The sequence below is a fragment of the Sminthopsis crassicaudata genome, chromosome 2, assembly GCF_048593235.1.
Source record: "Sminthopsis crassicaudata isolate SCR6 chromosome 2, ASM4859323v1, whole genome shotgun sequence".
NCBI classification, from domain to species: Eukaryota; Metazoa; Chordata; class Mammalia; order Dasyuromorphia; family Dasyuridae; genus Sminthopsis; species Sminthopsis crassicaudata.
In genome coordinates this window covers 471,294,468-471,309,582 of record NC_133618.1, presented here as the reverse complement: position 1 = coordinate 471,309,582, position 15,115 = coordinate 471,294,468, and the positions used below count along the sequence as shown (strand labels likewise).

At 41.0% G+C, this 15,115-nt stretch overlaps 1 protein-coding gene across 1 annotated transcript; it reads left to right on the top strand.

Annotated features, from left to right (window-relative positions):
* The first annotated feature begins 2,847 nt into the window (after positions 1 to 2,847).
* Positions 2,848 to 10,534, top strand: LOC141557470 (EKC/KEOPS complex subunit LAGE3-like). The gene is made up of 3 exons (XM_074293196.1): positions 2,848 to 3,110; positions 3,843 to 4,046; positions 9,107 to 10,534. The coding sequence occupies exon 3, from the start codon at positions 9,144 to 9,146 to the stop codon at positions 9,477 to 9,479; it is 336 nt and encodes a 111-aa protein (XP_074149297.1). The 5' UTR covers positions 2,848 to 3,110; positions 3,843 to 4,046; positions 9,107 to 9,143; the 3' UTR covers positions 9,480 to 10,534.
* Positions 10,535 to 15,115: the final 4,581 nt, after the last annotated feature.

Here is a 15,115-nt window from a genome sequence, read left to right as displayed (position 1 = left end):
TCTAACAGTAGGTATTATGGAAAGCTTCAGGGGAATAAGAGACTTTGAACTGAGCCTTAAAGGATAGATTTCAGTTAAGACCAAGGTCTCCCACTGCATCCAGGATCACTTCGTCATCCTTATCTATATCTTGCCACTGACCCTAAAAGGCTTTGGAGGAAAAAGTGAGGCTGGTGACTCTGTCCGGCCCTCCCTCACTTATATCTGACATCACCTCCTTGATGTTGTTGATGTCCTCTTCAAGAACCGGGACAAATAATAAAGGATGAAGAACTAGATATGGTAGCCCACGCCCAATCTTTGCTAGCAGATTGAGGGCAAATTGCTTGAATTAGGCAAAGGTTGTCATGATGATTCCCTAGAAGCAGGGAGCCACCAGACTACCTAAGGTAAGATGAACAGGTCCAGGTTGGAAATAAAAACAAAGTTTCTGTTTGGATCAACAGTAAGCACAGGTCTGTGAGTAGCTGTACTTCCAGGAAGAGTGAAATAAGGACACCTGGTTTCTGTCTCTGCCTTCTCCCTTGTCCCGCAAAAAGATGGAGAGAATCTCAGCAAGTCCAGGAAGCATCTTCCCAGAGTGTCCCATGAGATGTGACCTCCATGCCCTGTGGGACTTTGGGGAACCAGAATTAGGAAAGAAATGTAAAAGCTGAACCCCAAGACCAATTTCCTGTTTATATTTGGTGTCCTGTTTATATTTGGATTGCAAAGGGAAAGAATAAATTTTTGTCATTTTTTATGGTTTCATCTGTCATCTTTGTGGGACTATATGATAATTACCAGTATAGAGACGATAGATTTTATTCTCTTAATCACTGCCTTTGAAAAGCCTTTTTTTGTTCTTCTTCCTCCTGGTTAAAGAGGGATATGAACCATAAGAGCCTGTAGGTATCCATGGAATTTTATCTAGTATTAAAATCAGAACAGAATAAATGTTCTTGTGAACAACAGAGCCATGTTTTGTAAAAACCAAGCAAGAATACAGACAAATTCACGTAAGATTAGAAGAACTGGAAAATACAGAAAAAAAGGCGTGCTTACACACTCCTGCCATAGAAAAGCAGAAATGCCAACTTGTAATACTGATATATGCTAACAATCTTAAAAATATATGCCTGCTCTTTATAGTTTTTTACCTTTGCTCCATCCCTGAGTTAAGGAGTAGAGAAATTTGCTAATAAAAATCTTACAAATCTAATACAAATCACTCTTAGTGTCACAGGATTTAATCTATTGTACATCTCTTTATTCCTGAATTGAAAAGTGTTCTAAATGGATGACATTTGAACGTCATTATTATCTGAACTGGTCAAAGGAGGGAACAATACATATCCATACATACACGTAGAAATACATTTCACTCAACAGGGAACTAAGAGGAAAGGGGGAGAAGAAAAAGAAAGAGAATTAGCAAGAGGGAAGGTTAAGGAAGGAATTAGTCCTAAGCAAAACAAACTATTAACTAAAGATGTACAAAAATATTTACAGCTCTTTTTGAGTTGGCAAAGAATGGGAAGGGGTGCCCATAAATGGGAAATTAAAGTAGAGGAAGTAGTTATGATTTATAAATGTGATGGATGGCTATTGTGCTGTAAGAAATGATGAAGGGGATGGGTTCAGAGAATGCTGGGAAGACTTATATGACCTAATAAAGAGTGAAGAACAATTTATACAATTACAACAAGATCTTAAAGACAAACAAAACTGAAAGAATTAGGGATTCTGACGAGTATAATGACCAACCCTGATTCCAGAGGAACCCTGATTCCAGAGGACCAATGATAAAACATGCGATGGCATACTTCTGAGAGATGAAGAACACAAGAATACAGAATGAAACATTTTCTTTGAATGGACCCATAAAGAAATTTGTTTTGTTTGACTATACATATTTGTAACAATTGTTTTTTTCCTTCATTCTCAATTGAGGGAAGGCAGAGTTTGAATAGGAAGGAAAAAAGTTGAGTTTTTTCTGTTTGAAAAATATACATATGTATATATCTGTAAGCGCGCGCGCGCACACACACACACACACACACACACACACACAGTCTTTTCTCTCCCAGTCTGAATTCTGTGATGAGTCTAATAGTTCTCTTAAATATGACTACTATGTCCAAAAAAAGCTTTGGCTCTTCCTGGAGAGTTCTATCATTAGCTCCTCATATTAATTCCCCCCCTTTTTTTTTTTTTTTGGTACAAATAATGATCTATTGAAGCAAGATCTTCAACATTCATTAAATTATTGAAGTTTTGTGCAGTTTCTGATACAGGGAAAGCCTGGTTTTCTGACTACACGATTTTCCCAACTGCTGTTTTTTTAAGTTTTTATGTCCAGCATATATTAAGTAAGCAGTATAAAGCCTTCCCGGTGTTCACTTGTTAAACACTAGGCATGTTTTTTCAGTATACATTGTCTGGTATTAAATTTTCCTTCTAAATGCGGTCTGTGCCTGAAAACGTTTCCACATCCTCCTCCATCTCGGGGCCTTCCCGCTAGAATTTATTTCCTATTTGTTCACATACAGCTTGTGCATCCTTGCTTATTTCTCTCCCATTGGCTGTACGCTCCCCGAGGGAAGCGCTAGTGCGTTTTACTTCTTTCCGTATCCCCAGCACTTAGCACAGTGTCTGGCACGGGAGAGGCTTTTATGTTGTTTATTGACTGAAAATCGATGTCTAGGAGTCAAAATGTGTTAGACACTTTTTCTCATATGAGCTAATGGAGAAAAAAAGTTTTTCAACCTTTAAAAGGCCTATAAATACGATTTGTCATAATTATCATCGTAATCACAGACAGGGAAGTTCACGGATCTCCTACCTCTGAAAGGCTAACTAAGGGCAGAGGGGAAGGGCCCCTGGTCGTCACGGAAACTACACCTTGGGCAGGGAAACACGGAAAACTACGTTTCCCAGAATTCTGCGGGCTGTGACCGGGGCTGTGACTCACGTGCTCCAGAAGGCAGTCTCCCAGCGGCCTCCGCGGCTCCGCCGGGTCCTTGGGGGTCTTTGGCTGCCTTTGATCTCCGGGGTCACGGGGCACGTGGGGAGAGTGAGTTGGTTCCGGGAGGCTCTAGCAGTCCCGCGGGAGGATCCCCACCCGGACGGTACGCTAAGCGCGTGGCAGCTGTGTGGTAGGGGAGACAGTAAGCTTAGGAGAGCATGTGCCTTCGTCCGTGAGCGTGTCCCCGTGCGCGTGCGCCTAGTCGCGCTCTGTCAGTGCGGGTGCGAGTGCGTGAGCTAGTGCTGGCTAGCGTCCTTTCTTAATTGTGTATCGTCTTCTGTCACTGTCGGGGTTGGCGGCTTGTGGGCTAGTGGGCACACTGAGAACTGGGGGCGGCCCAGACAGGAGTCCCCCGCCCCCTGGAGGACTGGTTGAGGCCGAGACCGGCGCGAGCCTGGCTGTCTCAGCTGAGCCCTCCGCCGTGTTCCCCCATTGGCTACTTGGTGCTCCTAGCATGGCTTGTGCTTGTGTGTGTTTGTCTGTGTCTCTTGGCGTTTCTTTAGGGCCGTTGATCCAGATTGATAAAATCTCCCCGTTGTTATTGTTGATGTTGTTGTGGGTGATGTTCAGCCGTTCTTCCCCGGGGTTTTCTTGGCAGACATACCGGGGGGGTTCACCTCTTCCTTCTCCGGTGGGTGATGGCAAACTGAAAGTAAGTGGCTTGCCTAGGGCCACGCAGCACCTAAGTGGCGCTGGATTTGAACTCAGGTCTTCCAACTAGCAATATCCACCGAGCCACCCGCTGCCTCCTAGGTTACCCCAAGCCAAGACAAAAGAGGCGGAGTTCCTGCTCCCCAGGGAGAAAGATTAAAGTGACTCTGCCCCTTGGCCGCAGGTCTTGGCTTCCATGGGGCAGCAGATATGAAAGTGGCGGAAGCAGCTTGAATCCGGCCTAAGGAGAGACACAGCCTTGTCTCTAGTCAAGTGTTCCGGGCAGAGGCTTCGAGAATCACCACAAGTGACATCTTGATGCTGAAGTCTTTCCAGGGGTGTGGACAGTGAGCCCGGCGCACCAACCCCGACCTGCCGGCGCTGAGAGGTGAGAAGTTCCCGAAATATCTGGGGAGGGGAGAACGGCATCCGCTAGTGATGAAGTGCTTTCCGTACAGTGTTCTCCAATCACTCTGAAATTCGTACTATAGATAGGTACTGTCCCCACTTTATATACGTGGAGCTTAAAGCCCCGAATTTCCACAAGATCCAGAAAGTCCCTGAAGTCATGCTGCAGGGGAAGAGCCCCTGAGGAGATAAATTATAAGGAGTTTTCCTGGTCATTAGGGTGTCAATGGATAGACCAAATGAGTGAGTGTGCCCTTTGGCCGCCTGATTTATCACATCCTAGATCCCAATGCTCTCTATGCTATGACTTTTAGAGTAAAGAAGTTCGTGACTTGGGCTCTGTGAACTTTTTTAAAATTATATTTTGATAATTATATTTCAAATTGATTTTCTTTATATTCCAATTTTGTTTAATGCATTTAAAAACACTATTCTGAGGAGGGTGTGGAGAGGGTATTTTACACACACACCAAAAGTTATGAATTCCAGCTTTAGAGATGAGAGGCAACCTTTTCCTTTTCGTTGACAACCCAGTTGCCCCATCTCTGTTCTAAGCCCTTCTCCCTGAAGGGAGGCCCTTGACATTCTTGCTCTGAAATATCTAGGTATATGAACTTGTCTTTTAACTGCTCCAAGAATTTTTGCATCTTTAGTCTTACTGTGTTTTCACAGAAGTGTCTTGGACAGGTAGCCAATCATTTTTATCTTCATTTTTAAAAATTTTTGTTCCTAAGGAATTAAGTGACTTGCTTAGAGTCTCCCAGTAGTAAGACTAGAGGCAGATTTGAGTTTGGATACTTGGCTTTTCCACGTGATGAAGTTCCGTCTAGATACTGTAATCTTAGTCAGATTTCATAGGGTATTATCATCATGTACCTCATTACCTCCCTCTATGCCCTTTACTCACACTTATTCAGAATAAATGGTCCTAACAAAAGTCCTCTATGACCTCAGATGTGCAAGGTTAGAGACCACTGGGTTGTGAGGCAGGGCCTTACCCTGAGTAATTAGATAATTAGAGAAGAGGTTGTGGGGGCAAGCTGGAGAGTAGAAGGAAGAAGTGTGTTGGGTTTGAGGGAACCAGGGATGAGGTGAAGGCTTGGCTGGACCTAATTTAAAATTTCATTGGGGGATAGTGGAAGGTAAAGTTGGACCTCTGAGAATGAGGTCAGATTGTAGAATTTAACCCTGGAGCTAGGTTGTGGGGAAATTGAGGCGGGCCTTTGTGTTGGAGAGGAACCATTGCTGTGTAATCTTAGGCAAGAGACTTAACTCTGTTCACTTTGTTTCCTCTTCTGAAAAATGAGCAAACCACTCTAGTTAATCATTGCCAAGAAAACCCAAATGGGGTAACAAAGAATTGGAAAACTCTTCAGTCATGACTGAAAAACTACTGAACAAAAAAGCACAGAGGAACCATAGAAGAGACATCAAAATTGTTTTATGCAAGAGTAATAACTGTAAAAAGTGATAGAGTAGGGAAGATGATTGGGGGAAGCAGCTAGCACAGCAGTCCTGATTAGGACTGAAGGCATCAGATGGTGGGAGTTATTCAAGGTGGGGGCTGGGCAGTTCAAGATCTGTGATAGAATAAGATGCACATGACTCTCACATAGAGTTGATCAAGAGGGGAAAGGGAAAGGGGAGTAGGCAGTACAATAGAGAAGCAATGATGGCCTAGGGAAGAAGTGAAAGGTAGAAAGATTAGAGGCCACAGAGAAGGTTTCCCCTCCTGACATCCAATGAAGTTAGCAGATGTTTATCTAGTGCCTACAATGTTAGCTTACAAAAGGAATCCCTATACTTCTAATACTCTAACTGAAAAATGCATGCAAAAAAACTATATACTAACAAAATAGATGCAAATTAAGTTGGTGATAATCTCAGGAAAAAAAGTACTAGCATTAAGGAGAACCTGAAAGGGCTTCCTGTAGATGGTGAGATTTTAACTGATATTTGAAGGAAGGAGGAGTTAGAGAAGAGAGAGTATTCCATAAATAGTTACATGGTCAGATATGGGCTTTAGGAAGATCACTTTGACAAACTTGAGTGGAGGATAGACTAAAGAAAGAGAGACTCAAAGTGGCCAAATGTCTGGACTTCATGTCATTTTTAATACTCTCTGTAATTTAGGAATCCACAAAGAGGCTTTGTGCTACTGCTTTTTTGAATTATGTATGGAAAGATAGTAAAAAGTCCTCTCTGCAATTAAAATAATAGAAAAGAAAGAAAAAGAGAGACTTGAGGCAAGGAAATCAACCAGAAGCTGTTACAAAGTTAAGACACAAGGTATAGTGATCCAAAACAGTTCCCAAAGAACTAATGATGAAGCATACTATCTCCTTCCAGAAGATGAACTGAATCTGATTGAATGTAGACTGAAACATGGCTAGTTTTCACTTTTTTTTTTTTTTAATTTTTTCTTTTATTCTAATATTTTATAAAATGACTAATATGGAAATGTTTTGCATAATTGCACTGTGTAATCTATATCTGATTGCTTACCATCTGGTAAAGGGAAGGAAGAATAGAATTCAGAGCTCAAAACTTAAAAATGTTTAAAAATTGTCAGGGAAAAAGTTAAGGCATGAAGTGATGAGGATCTACTTGATGGCAGAAGAGGAAAAACCTAAACAATTTCTTTGGTTCAGCTATACCCAAATAGGAAGCAAATGGTGGAAGTGATCCATGCCTGGGACTTAACAGTTCAAGATCTGTAATAAGAGTAATGGTGCATGTGACTCTTATAACATGGTTACACCAGTTGGTCAAGACGGGAAAGGGAGAGAGGGGGTGGACAAGTTATAGCACTCAGAGATCAATTACGGTGGAGACCAGGCTTAAAGTTTATAGGATAGAGAAAGATGGAATCATAAAAGATCAAATGAAAAGATTTCAGAGAAAATGGAAATGGTGGAACATTTGTGGATGATGGCAAGTTCAACTACCTTTCTATGTATCTAAGGTGGAATGGAAGAGGAACAAGTAGGAAATGAGTAAGTTGAGGAACTGATTTGTATTTTGGCCTAGTTGCCTAGTAGTGAAGGCAGTAATCGGGGAAGACACTGGATTCATTGAGGAAAGAGTGACCTAGAGGTAATAACTACTAAAATCTTGATTGGGTAATAAATATGAATTCAAGAGGGATAAATTTGAAGTCATTTGTGAGCTCAAAAATCAATTTCATAAGCACTATATGGGAAGAGGACAATTAAATAGGTAGATAGTAGTTTGTTTGAAAAAGATCTTGAGTTTTTAGTAGACTTCAAGTTCTATATAATTCAATAGTATGATATCTCAGCTAGAAAAAGCTAATGTAAACCTTAGGCTTCATTTAGAGGGTCTTAGCATCCAGACTAAGAAGGTTCTGCTGGACTCATCCTCAGTCAGAGTCTTGCAAAACAATGCTCAATCAAAGGCTTTATATTTCAGGAAAGACATGGAAAATCCTAAGAGATCTAAATCCAAAAGATTAAAGGGATTAATAAATAGCCCTAGCTGTCATGCAGCATGAGGGTAGATTAAAGGAAGTGTTTATCATAGAGAACAAGAGTAAGGGAAGACATGAAAATTGGACCTGGGAAGACCATCTAGTCCAACATCTCACATTTTTTTTTTTTAAAGTTTTATTTTCATTCTGACAACATTGAATTTTATTTAACAGTGAATAAAATGGGTACTTCCATGTACAGAGTAGAACAGAATAAGATGATATAAATGAAATACAGATATTTATTATATATAGTTTGCTTTTCTTCTTAATTATATAATAAGTTCATACTGTAACTTTCAAAGTCGCTCTTGCTTGTCTATAACGTTTTTGGTCTTCCATTTACTTATTTGCATTTTTTTTAAAAAGATGCTTCAATGATCCTATTTCCCTTCCTCCCTCCCTCTCTTCCTTTCTTTCTCTCCCTTCATTTTTTTCTTTCCTTCCTCCCTCCCTTCCTTTTTTCCTGGCTTCCTTCTTGCCTTCACAAAAGTCATAGTGCAGTTTTAAGCCTTAATATCTTACCAGCCAAAATCAAAAGCAACAAATTTCTTCTGTAACTTTAATACTGTTTGTTTTTCAAATCAGCTCAACTTCTGTCATAGTTTCTACCAATTTTTTGTTGACTTTAAGGGGTCATTTTCTCTGATTTGATCAGCCAAGGAGATGATTTAAGAAGCTGTTTGGCAATAGGAAACCATGGATCAGAGTGCTTTGTTCCTGCATTCCCAGGCAGTAGATACACTCCTGGTCCTAAGAGGAATAGAGCCTAAATGAGGAAGCTCATAGAAGTGTACCCTGAAATAGCACAGTAGAATAGCTTAGCACCAGCAAGAGCTAAGCTTCAGTCCTGCTCCTGATTCTTTTGGGGGTGTGTTGTGATTAAGGCACTAAACTTCCCTGAATCTTAGTTTTTCTCATCTAATCTATAAAATGGGGGTGATAATGATAGCACTCCCCTCAAAAAGGTATTGTGAGGCTGAAATGAGATAGCATGTGTAAAGTACTTTTCCAAACCTTAAAGCATTTGATAACATGTCAGTTTTCATTCATTATTCCTTGATGTCCTCCTTTTCATTCCAGATTCATTATTACAATATTTCAAGTAACTGCCACAACCATATTTGCCTCTAAGGTAAATACAGGGTTTATTGAGAGCATACAAATCATTAGTGGACCCAAACAGTGAATCAGCCGTAGAGTCCCAGACTTGTCTTACTCTGGGAAATAGTCATATACCCAACTGCAACCATGTAGTCAGCTCCTAGTTTGATTGGGATAGTAGTTGGGGCCAGTTTTTTACTCCCGTGTTAACAAAGAAAGATAGAACCTTTTATAAATGCAGAAATGTAAGGTACTTTTAAATTCAAATTAGAATAAGCAGTGGGGTTGATAGAATTGATTGCTTTTATTGTAGATGCCACATTCCTGGATTCATCACTCGTTCTCTTTATAACTACATGTCCTCCTTTCTTTCTCAGATGGAAAAGGCCTGGTCTGACTAGTGGTCATTTTTCTTGATTAAAAAAGTGGCTTTTTGTCATTAATAGGTTTGGACCTTTTTGATGTAAGATTGACTTCTCAAGCATGGAAGCATCCATCCAAAGACCACACCATCCAGGCCCCGGAGGAGACAGCAATACCACAGTAGACAACCATGGCCGTGGCTTCTATGACTTCTCTCTGTCAATCCCCTTCCCATCCTCTATGGAGGCAGAGATCGCCTGCCGCTCTTTGGACCCAGATCCTGAGCCTCGCCGGAGCGGTGTCCAGCGGGAGTTAACTGTCATCGGGAACAAATTGATTCTTCACTGGAGAGCAGAAGAAGCACGATTCTTTCGAGCTTCTGTCACTACCTTCCTGGACTATCTGGCTCTGGTGCTGCAGACCATGGAGCGTTTTGGGCCCCCAGGGTCCCACTGAAACACCTTCTCCCTGACTCACTCTTGTCCCACAGGCCCTGGCCCAAATACCCCCACATAGCTTTCACCCCTATTCCTCTAATGAAGAGCTACCAAAAAGGCTGAGCTTAGAAAATGTGGGAAAACAGAAACCAAGATCTCTTCCCAACTTCCTTTCCTGCTTATTTCCCCTTCCCCATATTACCATCCAGTTTTGAATACCATATTCTCTTCCACCAAGAAGATGGAAGTTGGAATAGGAGGATCTTGATTCCACTTGCCCATTCCAATATGAACTTGTTACAGAAAAATAAATCTCATTATACAAACACACACAAACCCCAAACTAACTGGCCCCTTAATAAGGAGCAGTCAATTTTGCCTTCTCCCATCATAGACATCAAACTTGGCTTAGAACTTGAATTGCAGAAGGTGTGGGAGTTTTTTGTTATTTTGGGGGAAGTGGGATGAAGGTCACCTTTAACCCTCAGGAGACAATTGGCAAACAGGAATGAAGATTGTAGACACTTATATATATGTGCATGTCATCCTCATTAGATTGTAAGCTCCTTGGGGACAGGAATTGTTTGCATTTTGGTTTTTGTATTCCTAACTCTTAGCATGGTACCTGAAGTATAGTGAGCACTTAATAAATGCTTGTTGAATGGCTAATTGAGTAAGATGAGAGAGTATCTGGAAGGACTTTAGAATGCATAAGATTTCCCCTCAGCCTCTTTTGTCTCTTCCCTTCTTGGTCCTCAGAATGGACTCTCTAGCTCTTCTCTTGTGGATGGAACAGTGGCTGACAACAGTAAGGTCCTTTCTCTCTTCCCTTCTTTCCCTGTGCCTCTTTACCTCTTAACCCTTTCCAACCTCTGCCTCCCTCTCATTAGTTTAAGATTAGAAGGTTCAGCTAGGTCCAGGAGAAGGAAGGAGTGGTTAAGTGTCTTGAAGGTTATATTTAGAATTATCTATAGGATTTATAGAATTAATGGCTTTTCATGTTTGTATTGAACTGGGAAGTTTCAAATCCATATTGTTACAAATTCCTCATTAAATTTTTATTTTCCCTCAAAATTGTCTCTATTCATGGGGGTTCAGGGCAGGGTGTCTCAGTTCTTCCTTGTCTCAGGAACAGTTGACCAAGTGAAACACATCCATAGACAAGTCGCTTCTCAGAACCTCAGTATCTATGTGGAAAAAAAAAATGGGGATAAAACTATTTTCATTTTTTACTACTTCTGTAAGAAAAGCAAATGGCAAACTATGATTTAAAAAGCATTTATTTAGCACTTCTGTTGAGAAGCAGTGTACTCAATGCTGGAGGTTTTAGGACTCAGCTCTCAAGAAGCTCACATTCTAATAGACTACACAGTCTCCAGGTGATGAGAGTTAGGGAAGGGAAACCCCCTTTTTGGGTCAGCGCAAAGATAGTCACGTGATGGCGCAGAGTCCCCTGTAAATTAATTTACAGGCCCAAAAACCTAGATTGATAAAAAAGGTTTATTGTAGGGGTTTAGGAGTAAAGTTTAATTAGTGAAGTTGAGAGCAGAGATAAAAGGGCACTGGATTAGGTCTGGTGGACAGAAACCCTTGGCATGACTGACATAAGGATGCCATGCTTAGGACTTCTGCAACGTGGACTCCAAAAGTAGCCCCTTTTATAATGGGGGCTCTTGGTGATCTTGAAGGTGGGTGAAGTCCCAGGCTCCTGGCGGGCTTTCAGCCATGGTCAGCATTGAATAGAATTAAATGGGTTTAAACTGGGGGTTGGGAAAACCCAAGTTACCTCAGATCCAGTGGAGGATGGGGAAAGCCCATTGACCAGGATTTGTAAATCAAAGGTCAGCTATGGGGGGGGAGGGGGTTCTTAAAGGGACCTCAACTCCCATCACAGGGGCTTAAGAAGCAGCAGCAACGTGGGTGGCTGGTAATGCATCTTGATATTTCCATTGAAATAATATCTGATTCTGATGCTGAGCTATTCGATAACTGAAGACTTTGAGAAATTTCTAAACACTCAAAAACTGCAGTTGCTAAGAAGTGGAGGGGGAGAGTGTAGTACCTGCAGACACAGTATGTTACTGATGAGGTCTAGGTTTAGGGTGGTCAGGGAACCAAATAATATTAGGGTTCCTAGTGGTCAGGGAGTTAAATGATAAGGTTCAGGGTTCAAGGAACCAAATGGAGAGGTTTGGCTCCCTTACACCCCCTTGGGAGTCGGCGCAAGAGTAGGGAGTTTTGGGGAATCCCCTTCTGGTGACCCAGGGATTTTTTGTAAAGGAATTTACAAACCCGAAAACCTAGACTGAAAAAAGGTTTATTATTGGCATTGGGAAGTCAGCCTTTACTATGCATGAATAGAAAGGCTGAATTCCTTAGTGGCAAGGCCTAACAGAGAAGTAAAGTTTCTAGCAGAGAAATCCCAACAGAGATAAAGTCTTGTTAGGAAATAGGTGAGGATAAAGAAAGGGTAACGTTGAAAGAGAATATCCCAGCGGGCAGAGTTTGCTATGCCAAAGTTTCCTTGGCATTTTAGTTCTTCTGCAAGGAGCTAAAATGATGTTTTTACAATAGAAGTTTTGGCTACAAGCCAAAGGGGGCTGGTGAGAGCTAGTGGGTGGAATTCCAAGTTGGCTCTAATTATCTACAAGCTGGATTTCAGCTTGAGCTTGAATTGAATAGAAAATCTTCAATTGAATAGGGTTGGAATCTCCAGCTCCGAACTCAACCAGCCCCATCAAGACAACTGAATGAAGCTGCTTATGCTCGGACAGGGTCCCCACAGTAGCAGGATTCAAGGAGAATTTGTCCTGCAAGGGGTTTTAGAGGGTTTTGGGGCTCCCCTCGTCATTACCAAATTGCATCTCCATAAGGATTTGCAGGATGGCAGCTGAGAAGGCTAAACTGGTAGTCTGGAAGTGGTGGTGCTTTTTCTGTACTTTTTGGGCTCAGGACCCTAGGCTTTCTCCATCAGGGTCAGAGGAGAGCCAGTGAAGGTGGTTTGCCAGGGCCTGACTTTCAACCTTGTGTTTGTTCCCTCAGAGTGCCTGATTGCTTACAAAAAACCTAGCTAAAGCAACAAGGCACCCTGAGGGAATTCATATCTAAACTAAGAATGCCAGCCCTTAGCCACAGGGTTTTTTTACCTGCACTACCATGTGGCTTGATCTGTTGTTAGTTTTCTAGAGAATTATTACATAATGAGGGCAAGGATTGTTTGCCAATTTTTGTATACCTAGTTCTTACAGAAGACCTGGCAGAGTAGGTGCTTAATAAATGATGATTCATTGATTGATGTACATTCTAATGGAGGAAATTAACTCAGAAACGAATAAATTGCCTTTAAAGGAGGTACTTAAATGCTAATTAAGAGGTGGTAGAGAACAGGAAGGGATGACCACCTGCAACTTTTTTAGCTATAGCTCTACTTGTCTCAAGTCACAATTAAGGTTTACTTTAAAGCTATATTCCAATGTCTTCACTCAGTTAATTCCACACACATCTATAGAGAATCATCTTAAGTCACTTAGGCTATTACATAGTAGTGATGTAACTTGTGTCCCCTTTAAACTGGGGGGAAGGGTGCTCCTGACTCTCAAACCTTCCGGGCACCCTTCCCAGACAATTCCCAGACAAGTAATCTCATTCAGTTGGAAATTGGCCTGGGGCATAGTAAACATTGAGTTGCTCAAACTGCTCCCCAGTTCCAGGCCAAGACTAACCTAATATTGGTTTGTCAACCCTTCTTTGCTAAATGCCCATTGAGGAAGATAATTTCTTCTCAGTATAATCCCATCCCTGCTAAATTCCTAATCAGAAATTTGCCCACTAAGAAAACTGTCTTCTTAGTGTAGTATTCTCTAAACTCATTCTTTGCCACTTTTTTTTTTCTTTTGGCCAATTCTTTTGCAAAACCTGCCACCAGCCAAGGGGATCCCATTTCTATTAAGGGATCTCTTCTCACACCTCATCAGTACTTCAAGGATTATTACATGCAATGGTAATGCACTAGAACCTTTTCACAAATAAGAGAGTGAAGCAGGGATGTCCACTATCATTTGATATGATTCTGGAAATGATAGCAATAGCAATAAAATGAGAAAAAAATTAAAGGAATAAAGATGATAGGTAAAGAGGTGTAATGTGCTGTTGTCTCTAGAAATTGCCGATTGCTCTCTGGGAGGAGATCTGCTGTTAACTCAAATCTCATTAGCACTTAGTAAGAACCTAACAAATAGGTGATATCTTGTTTGTGATGTAATGGTTTATTTGGTATGCCACTGACAATCAATAAATGAGACAATAGCTTCAGCAAAGTTGCAGGGGTACAAAATAAATCCTTATAATCAATATATCTATTGCTAAATATTCAAAAGCTGCAGCTGCTAAGAAGGGGTGGGTGCTGCAGCACTTGCAGACACAGTTATGTTTACCAAATTGTATCTCCATAATGATTGATTTGCAGGATGGCAGCTGTGGAGGCTGGGATTAGAAGTGATGGTGCTGTTCTTTCTGCAGTTTTCAGCTCTCAGGAGGCTTTCTCCATCAATGTCAGAGGAGAAGTAGTGGAGGTGGTTTTCCATATAAGCAAAAGAAATAATAGGAAAAGAAAATTCATTCCAAATAACAAGACATAAAATTGCTTTTTAAAATTTTTATTATTTATTTTTTTTAATGTTTTAAAGCTTTTTATTTACAAAACATATGCATGGATAATTTTTCAATACTGATCCTTGCAAATCCTTGTGTTCCAAAGTATCTCCTCCTTCCCCCAGATGGCAGGTAATCCAATACATGTTAAATAAGTTAAAATATATGTTAAATCCAATATATGTATACTTATTTGTTATGGGCCAGAACTCTAAACTTGAAATAAAGGATGCTTACAAGGTACTAAGTGGAATTGAGGAGACAATGGTTAAATCTATTTAGCATTGATTTAATCCTACAACAAATAATGGTTTCCTAGTGATATAATGATTGTTTTGTACTCAGTGTAGAACATATAAACTAGGAGCCTCACCCAGGATTGATTCAAGGAGATACAGAAGCCAGAAAAGGCAGGCGGGAGCTCAAGCTCTCAGAACCAAGGAGAGAGATAGGCCTCTAGAAAACTAGCTCAGCCCCAAGTGAAGGAGATAGGACTTTTAAGAAGGCAATAAAGGGTTTGGACTTTTAACACCTGACTGCACTTGTGGGATTACTGAACTGAAAAGAAGTCTGCTCCCAAGACCCCCAGAGACCCCAAGAAAACCAAACAGGAGACCTTTATCCTGCTGCACAAGAAAAATCGGATCAAGAAGAAAAAAAAACTAACAAAATGCAAGCAAACAATAACAGAAAGTGAAAATATTATGTTGTGATCCACACTCGGTTCCCACAGTTCTTTCTCTGGGTGTAGATGGCTCTCTTCATCACAAGATCATTGGAACTGGTCTAAATCATCTCATTGTTGAAGAGAACCACGTCCATCATTGTTCTGCCTCAGTCTTCCGGGTGGCAACCCTCCTTCCTGACCATTAGAACTGAGATAATTAGGGCTGGAAGCCCTGGCTACTCTAGCATTACAAAGAGTCATAAACTGCAGAGGGTCAATCTTAAATAAGGGGGACTATCTCCTATCTCAGACTTAGTGGCTCCTAGCCTCCCAACTTA